The sequence below is a fragment of the Mus pahari genome, chromosome 12, assembly GCF_900095145.1.
Source record: "Mus pahari chromosome 12, PAHARI_EIJ_v1.1, whole genome shotgun sequence".
In the NCBI taxonomy this organism is placed as follows: Eukaryota; Metazoa; Chordata; class Mammalia; order Rodentia; family Muridae; genus Mus; species Mus pahari.
This window is the reverse complement of record NC_034601.1, coordinates 85,145,364-85,153,804: the sequence shown is the minus strand read 5'-3', so window position 1 is coordinate 85,153,804 and position 8,441 is coordinate 85,145,364. Positions and strand designations below refer to the sequence as shown.

Sequence of the window (8,441 nt, the reverse complement as noted above, 5' to 3'; positions counted from 1 at the left end):
CTCCCCCACCCTCTCTCCCACACCCTCTCTCCCACACCCTCTCTCCCACACCCTCTCTTCCTCCCTCCCTCCCTGCTCCCCCTCCCATTTTCTTGCCTGTTTTGAGAATCAGTGTATTTACTGCTCTACCTCTGAGCTCTGCTCTCAGCCCTATAGATGAGTAAATCTCATGTTGTCAACAGTATTTCCAGTCTTACAAGTGTGTCAATCCTATGAGTCAAGTAGGTACAACAGTTAAGCCTCAGTGAACTGTATTCAGAAGAGCTGATGTGTTTTAAGAAAGAAGAGAGGAGGAGGAAGAGAGGGAAGGGTAGGGGAGCAGAGGAAGAGAGGGAGGGAAGAAGAGAGGAAGGGAGGGAGGGAAATTGGGAAGTGAGAAGCCTCATTTTTGCTTAACTACAGGAAGAAGCTTGCAGCTCAGAGTCCTAGGGTGTCTCTCGGAGGCGGAGGCGACTCTCCATGTTTATATCTCTAATTCCAGTATCTTCCACCACTGGCTACACTGACCATTCATAATATAGAGAAACATTTAGTTCCTACCTATATAAAAACTGTGACTTCCCAAATGAGAAAACGAGCTTCTAAGTTCATATTTTTAGCCGTAGACAAATGTTCCTCTCCGGCTTAGTCAGAGAAGTATCTCCTTGCACTGGGAGGGTGGTGGCTGAGACTGTGCAGCCTCATGAGAGAAGAAGTAACATTGACTTCCCAGTTCTAAACCAGGACACTTCCACCACTTCCTCTAAGAGTCAGGAGCACCATGAAAGAGGCAGAGATGAAGAAAGGCTGCAAACCCATCTTCTGGATGATGCACAACTGCCATCCTGAGCTCATAGTATCTGTGTTTGCCGCTATAAAATGGGAACAGTCCCATCAACCTATAGTCAGGCTGGAACACAGGCGCGAGGGAGGGAGGGGCTTGGAGTCCCCACCCCCTAGTGCCCAGCTGTTGGTTACTGATCACCCAGAGTCCTTGCCTTTACTTGTCTATTCCCCAGTGAGCGGCGAGTCTGCTAGGCTCCAGTGAGTAGCTTCAGGCCAGCAGTCACACAGAAGCCCCCAGTTAAACCCAGTGGATCACAAAAGAAAACAAGACAGGCAGGAATGTGGGAAAGGTCATAGGGACGTGGGGCAAAAGAGGCAGTGAGGGGTGGAGTACTCAGACACATTAAACACACTTGAAATCCGGCAGAGAACAAGGGGTTTCGATGTGCCTGTGACCACGAGCCACAGGTGGAGTGAATAGGAGTGACCTTTCAGCCTCTCCCTGGCCAGATGTGCCTTTAGCCCCCTAGCAAACTCTCTGGGGACAGACAAACTGAGCCCAGCTCTTCTTCTAAGAAATGGCACTCTGGAAAAATTCTGAAGGAATCAGTACCTTGCAAACAGTAGTGAGCTGAATTTTATGACTTTCTGTCACAGAATGTAAAATGCTTACTGAAGCAACCACCAAACAGGGGGGTGGGAGGGGGCGGAAACACATTAGGAAAAATGACCCTGAATTCCATGGGAACAGCCCATGAGTCCACCCTGCCCTTCTAGCCTCCCCAGGGCACATGCTACACAAAATCCAGGTTGAAAGAGTGTTTGCCTCTTGATCCACAGGCAGACAGTGAAGAGGGATAGAAAGGCCCCCTTAGGAAAGCTCCACCACACATTACTAAAAGTGACAGATCAGGAAATCTGATTTTAAAAAGACTGTAAAAAGTGATCTTGGAACAGAGTCGACCGCAGCTGAGACATAGTGACATTAACCTCAAAAGGAAAAGAAAGTAAAATGTAAGTCGAGGGAAGCCCACGGAGGGGGCTTCACAAATATACATTATGCTCAATCATAAAAACATGCGCAAACAGGTTGGGCAATGCTGTCAAGACTGTTAACATTTAATAGTTCAATGGTCCATGGAATTAGACAGTACCTACCTGGGACAAGCCTAAATGGACAGAAGCGGTCTCAGATATATACATGATTTTGCCATCAGAGGCCACCACGAACACAAATCCATCTAGAGTCTGTAAAGAGAAAAAAGCAGTGTGAGAGACCGCAGTTAGACACCTCACAGTGAATCCAGCAACCAGAAGATTCTGGACTGGAGGAGTCCATTAAAATAAGAAGGACTGGGGTGGGGGTGGGGGGGGGGAGGCGGGTAAGTGCTTTGGGGGAGGGTGTTTGCTTAGCATGCCTGGGGCCCTGAGACAAAACTTTACGTGTGCATATTACAGAAGAGACTAAAAGCCAAGGGCCATAAGGATCACAGGTAACAACGCTCAGAGCCTGATCCCCAAGACAGGTTCTCAACCGCTTTCAACGCACTTTTAAAACAATCTCACATCCACAGTACAGAGACCATGAAAAGCATTTGGGAAGTCCTAACCCACTGGGCTTGAATGCAGCCTTGGCTTTTTTGTTTGGCCTTATTTAGCACTTAGAACGAATCCGAATCCGGCATTCTATGGTTCTTAGGGGAGCACCTACCGCTCCACAGGCCACTTAATGTGGGAACTGGCAGTGGCTTATACCACTAGGACCAACCCTTTATTTGCCACAGTTTTCTAGTTACCCCTAAGTACCGTTAGAATAATAAATTCCTACCATTGCCATTCCCGAGGAAATAAAACAAAATGTTTGATTATTCTACCAGACCGTGTCTACAGAGTCAAGTATTTAGACTTTGAAAGGGATCAAATGACCTTTGCCAAAGTCAAGAGGAGAAGAGTATCGACTTCTGAAAAATGCAAATGAACCCAATGAAATTCTGATTTCTGTCTGAGTTGGCTAACCTTCCAGAAATAACGTGAGATTGTAAAAAGTGATCCAGACAAGAAAGAGAATAACAACCACACCATCAAGGGGAAAAAAAAAGACTAAATATTTTTGAGAAGAAAAAACCAATACTGTATTTACTCTTTCATATTTTAAGATCAGGAACTTTAAATGGGGGGGACAATAAAGTTGCTAAAAGCTTCATACAGCATTCAATTCTACACCCATAAAAATATCCCAAATTAATTTCTGGCTACAAATTCTATTTTTACAGCATGTAATTGAAACCAGATTACTGTTGAGTTTCTTTAAAAAAAAAAAAAAAGGCATGGTCAAAAAAGTGAAGGAAAAATAAATGTAAAGATATCCTTAACCTTCTGCTGCCAGAATTCTTTGCCTTCTAACCGTCACTACCTTCATTACACCATGGGTTAAAAAAAAAAATCACTTTAAAACATGTTTCTCCGTTTTAAACTCAGCCATGTTGTATTTTTCCTAACGGAATCGGTGACATTTCAAATATGAAAAATTAAAATCAATTTCTGACGTTTTAATCTGAATGCTGGGCTTGAAGTTCGTTTTAAGAAATAACAAGTGGATCTCTCACTGTATCTAAGGAAATGAGTGGAAGTTTAAAAAGTTACGACTAAAAATTGAAAGTTGCCAGCAGTAGCTTAAACAAAAAAAAAAAAAAAAAAAAAAAAAAAAAAACCAAACAAACAAAAACCTGTTCTCAAAGGAAGTGTGGAGTGTCACCAACTAAGGAATTACCCACTTCGAAGACATCTAGGGCATTCACACTACCCACCGGGTTTCTCCTCGGTACCTCAGTTCTTAGACGTCCCTGGCGTGAATGTCACTGTATGAAGGGGGTTGAAATACGGAAAAAACAGCCAGCTCCCGGCTGCGACCCTGGAGTGCGCAGGCTCCTGGCTACCACCCTACACGGCTGCTACAAAGTTCGCTAAGGCTTCAAATGCCGCCCCCCACCCCCCCACCCAGGATATGCAGTTTAAAGGCTACACCCTGGGTTTGTGGCAAAGCTGTTCAAAGATCTGGCGGCTTTGGTGTTTGCTGATCGCTGACTCTCCCACATAAGTCATTAGAGCTTTCCGCGAACTTTTTTTAAAACACAAAATAGAGGAAGGAAATGCAAAATAGCCATCAGTGGGCATTTTTTTGGTGGCAGAGACAAATGACAGGAGTACGAAGGAATGAATCGCACTGTTGACTGGATTCTGAGGCCAGCATCTGAGATGGGAGGGAGGCGGCGCTGTCCTTAGTTACCCCAGGGGCTGATGTGGAAGTGGCCGCGGGCGCCAGAGCTGCCCAGCTACAACCGCAACCCGAACGCGCGCGTAGAGGCTGGGGGAACCCGATGCCTGAGAACACCCCGTATTTGAGTTATTGATACGAGTCACAGAACTGGGCCAATTCTGGTTGCGACCTCGTGGATGTTATTTACAACTTACATATCTTCAATTTTCCTCTCATTATAAAATGGGGAGCGCTGGGGAGTGCAGCTGAGGTGGAGGTGGAAAAGTTTTGAAAAGAAGCTAAGGTAGGGTGGTGGGGTTGGAGAGCAAGGGGAGATGAGGATTCTGCTTTGGCCATCTCAACTCCCCCCCCCCCTCCATCCCTCTCCCCGCAAAGCTAGAGAGCCGGGGCTCTCTGCTTGCAAGCCGGGCGGCCAACCACCCAGCTCTGTCTCCCCGACAGTGACCCGTCTAGGTCTGTCACCGAGCGAAGCCCTCTCCAGGCGTCGCTTGTCTCAGGCCTTGGGTGACTAAACACTCGTGTGGTACTGGAGGGGTACAGGCTGTGGATAGCGCTGGCATGACACTGCACTCTGGATTTTTAAGATTCATGCCTGGTCTTTTCAGACCAGAGGCACCCCAGATCCCTGTGCCGCGGTTCCTGGTCCCCTCGTCCCCCCCCCCAACCTCTGCGGCCTGGAGGCGCCGCGGGGAACCCTTCTCAGTCTGAGGGCAAGGACATTTATTCCATGGTTCTACCTGCAGCAAATGGGATCCCAGCTCTTTGGCCACGCTGTCCAGAGGCCCTGTTCTGCTCGGCTGTCCCCACGCGTCTCCTAGACCTGGGACAAGAGAATAAAGCAAATAATTTAATTGCTGCACCTATAGACACCAGGGCTCCAGGCCAGGCATGTGGAAATTCACCCACCCCGAGCCTGTGAGCTCTCAGCTCCAACCTCTACCCGCGCTACTACATGGGGGCTTAAAAACCTAAATGCCCACAGCGGAGGAGGTATAGCACGTCTTTAATCCTAGCACTAAGGTGGGGGAGGCAAAGTCAGGAGGATCTCTGAGTTTGAGGCCAGGAGGGTCCAAGAGTGAGTTCAGATAACCAGGGCTACAGAGAAATCCCATCTCAAAAAAGAATATACACACTCACACACGTACACGGCAAACACACACACACAACAACAACAACAAAAACCCGAGGACAAACTTCCTCCGGGCCCCCAATTCTGGGGTTCCCATCCCCCGTGCATCCCGAGCCCAGCCCGGTCCGTTGCTCCTGAGGGTCTCTCACGTGTTCATGGTTCTGAAATTGCTGTTTTATTTGAAATGCCACAACGTAATCTAATCTGCTTTAAAATTGGCCATCCTGGAAGCCAAACGGGGGTATCGATTTGACCCGTAAATACTCCCCGAGGATCTACGCTGCCGCCCTCTTCCCACTTCCATCGAGCGCAGCCAGCAAAGATCGCCATCAGGTCCTGTGACCCTGTCTTCTGGGAGCTTACAGTTTCTCCCAGAACCGGGTCCTTTTTAATCCCAGAGTTCCAAGCTCACTCTTGGTTGGCTTTTCTGGGCACTTGTCTGCTTTCCCCATCCCCTCCACCTACAGAGGATCCTTTAAGAACTGAGGCTTTCCACCACGTCCCTTCTACCCCAAAGAGTACGTGGGAATAGAGAGCCAGACCCTTCCCGAGTCTCTCTCTCCCCACGCCCCAGGGTCGGCTGCTAAGGGCAGGTAGAGGCTCTGCCCTCTTCGAAGGCTGGTGACCAGAGCCTCAGCCAGAGCTCTGAGTCTTCTCCCCATACCCAAAACGCTCCTTCCCAGAAAAGAGCCCAGTCCATGCGATTTCTGGGGAACTGCAGGCAAGGTCAAATCTCTACTTGCCCATGTGCATTAAATGTGGGGCCACAGGCCAGGGGCATCTTGATAAGGCTGGACACTCTAAGCACACACCCTGACCAGCCTTAGCAAACCTTGTGGCTACAAAACCCCTCAGTATGGACAGCTTTACATGGGTTCCTTAAGCGTAGCTGCTGATCCTCTGGGTTAGTGGCCTCTGATCCTCCAACCTAGGAAATAGAAAACGGACCTTGAAGTACAGTCCGGGCTTCCTGGAAACTAAAAAGGGGGTGACCTCTAATTTCTGCTCTATTTACACGTATCCTCCAGTGCCAGGCAAAGTCGTAGCTCATTATCCCCAGCCCCTCTGCCTCCGCCCGTGAGCAAGGGTGGTTTTATATCAACTCCCCTCCACACATCGCACACTAATCCCCCCCCCCAGAGCACCATTTGCTTCAGGCTAGGTACTTTGTTTTGTGGAGAGGAAAGCTGGGGTATTGGATCTTTATCCCCATCGAAACAGCCACTGGAAGAACAGAGGTATAAAAACCCCTGGAGGTTCACAGAGAAGAACTAACAAATATAGTAAGGATCCAGGAAACTTTGTTTCAGAAAATGGACAGATGTGCCCTGACGACTGTCCTCTCCCAGCTCCCCAGCCTGCCTGGGTTTGGGTGGTCCTCTGGCCAGAGAACCATCCCTGACTATGCAAAGTTGTTTCTCTTTCTCCTCAATGTTACTGACTTTTCCCAGAGTCTTTGGGGACTCTTCCCATTTCGGAGTGATCTCCACCCCCCCAGAAGCCTCTGTCCCACTTCCTGGAAAACCCCTGGAAGGTCTTGACTCCACAACAGTGGAGCCCAGGGCACACAGGACTCTTTTTCAGTATACTTCAAATACCCGGATGTTTTTGTGCCTCACTATTCTTTTCCTGTAACTTCTTGAAAATGTGCCCCTTTTTCATCTGGCAGGAGGTGGTTGGGCTGCACAGGACAACTCCCCCCCACCCCCCCAGCCCGTCACCTCATCCAGGGGTAGTGGCTCTGCCAGCAGATCCATTAGGAACCGCTGAGGGAGAGGTATTTTCACGCAGCCCGTAAAAGTATACTTTGGGCTGTACTTAAGGGTGGAGTAAAGTAAGGTTTGTCATGAAAAGAAGAACCTTGGTCCTGGAAAGTGATAGTATACCCCTGAAAACTGAGGCACCAGGTAAATGACCCTTATAGACCCAACCAAGGGATTTATGTATTTATTTGAAAAGTGAGGGTGCCCCTAGGGTTCATAGTTAATGGTGGTCCATTTCACTGTACCCTAAACCTGCTCCTCCCCTGGAAGGGAACACAAACTCCCACCCTCACTGGTAGTTTCTCAGTCTTAAGATTGGGTTCCCCAGGTGTTCTCTCCTGGAGAAGCTGGGAGCCCCCAGGCAGAAGACCAGGTTGCATGGAGAAACCCTAGGGAGAAGTTTCTGAGACCACTGGGGAGGGAGCCAAGTCCAGATGTCCATTTCTAGTGGCTTCCTCTGACATCCTGGCGTTAGCACTTGTCTCCATATTGCCTGCCCTTCAGCTAAAGCTTAGCAGACCACCATCAAGAAGCCAAATATGGTCCCTCCTCTCTTGGCCCTTTGGCCAGTTGGTCAACCAAGGACTCATGAGCAAGAATGAGGGTCTCAGCCAGGCTCTTGGGGGTACCTCCCGATGCAAACCATAAACCACAAGCACTGAACTACAAAACAAGACATTTAGAACAGCCTCTTGGAGGCTGGCTGCCCACTTGCAACTCAGATGCAAGGACCCTGGGTTTGCACACAGGGCTGTACCAACAGGCAGGCCCCTTGTGACCAGGAAGAGGAGATAGGTCCTGATCAAATTAAGGCCTGGGCACTGGTGAACACTGTGGAGCTCCACACCCATCCTCCCTCACCCCTCAATACTGGGTGTCTAAAAAGTGGTGACATAGAGACTCCCCATAAAGGCCTTGTGAAATTTAATGGAATTAACACCTCTCTCCTGTGGAGGGGACTATTTGGCCCCCCACCCTGCCAAAGAAAGAAGAGAGTATAAAACCCAGTTAGGGAGCCTTCTTTCTTCATCTGAGATCTGGTCTCCTGCCCCCTCCCCAGTCCTCCCACTTTATCCCTGGTGTTTAAGGCATCCATAAATCTTGACCTCCAGGCCACCCCAGGACCCCTAATCTGCTCAGCTCTAACCTCATCTTCTCGGGACTAAGTTAGGGAAAACCAAGGTGGGGAGCACCAGGATGAGAGCTTCTAAGCCATTACTGCACCTAATGGCCCCTGGGTCTCCCCTGCCCCAAATAGCAGTCTTTAGAGCAGGAAAGAGGACCTGTTCCCAGAGAAGGCAGCTCCAAGCTGGTCTGTCCAGATTGCAAATCAAGCCTGTCAGAACAGGTGGGGGTGAGGAGCTGGTCACTTGATTTTCTTCACATGGGTCTGCTACAGGACCCAGCACCCTCACAGTATCTACTCACATGGATCTGTACACCCCCACCTCTCCACAAACACACACACACACACACACACACACACACACACACACACACACACACA

The 8,441-nt window shown here is 49.0% G+C and overlaps 1 protein-coding gene across 1 annotated transcript in view; it reads right to left on the bottom strand.

Moving 5' to 3' along the window:
* The window catches only part of Sim2 (SIM bHLH transcription factor 2), a 41,208-nt gene that overhangs the window by 27,374 nt on the left and 5,393 nt on the right, over positions 1-8,441 (bottom strand). The window contains exons 2-3 of the mRNA XM_021209244.1: positions 4,780-4,862; positions 1,924-2,013 (exon numbers count right to left, since the gene is read on the bottom strand). Of these exons, the coding sequence (XP_021064903.1) occupies positions 1,924-2,013; positions 4,780-4,862 (173 nt within the window). The remainder of the gene's footprint in view (positions 1-1,923; positions 2,014-4,779; positions 4,863-8,441) is intronic.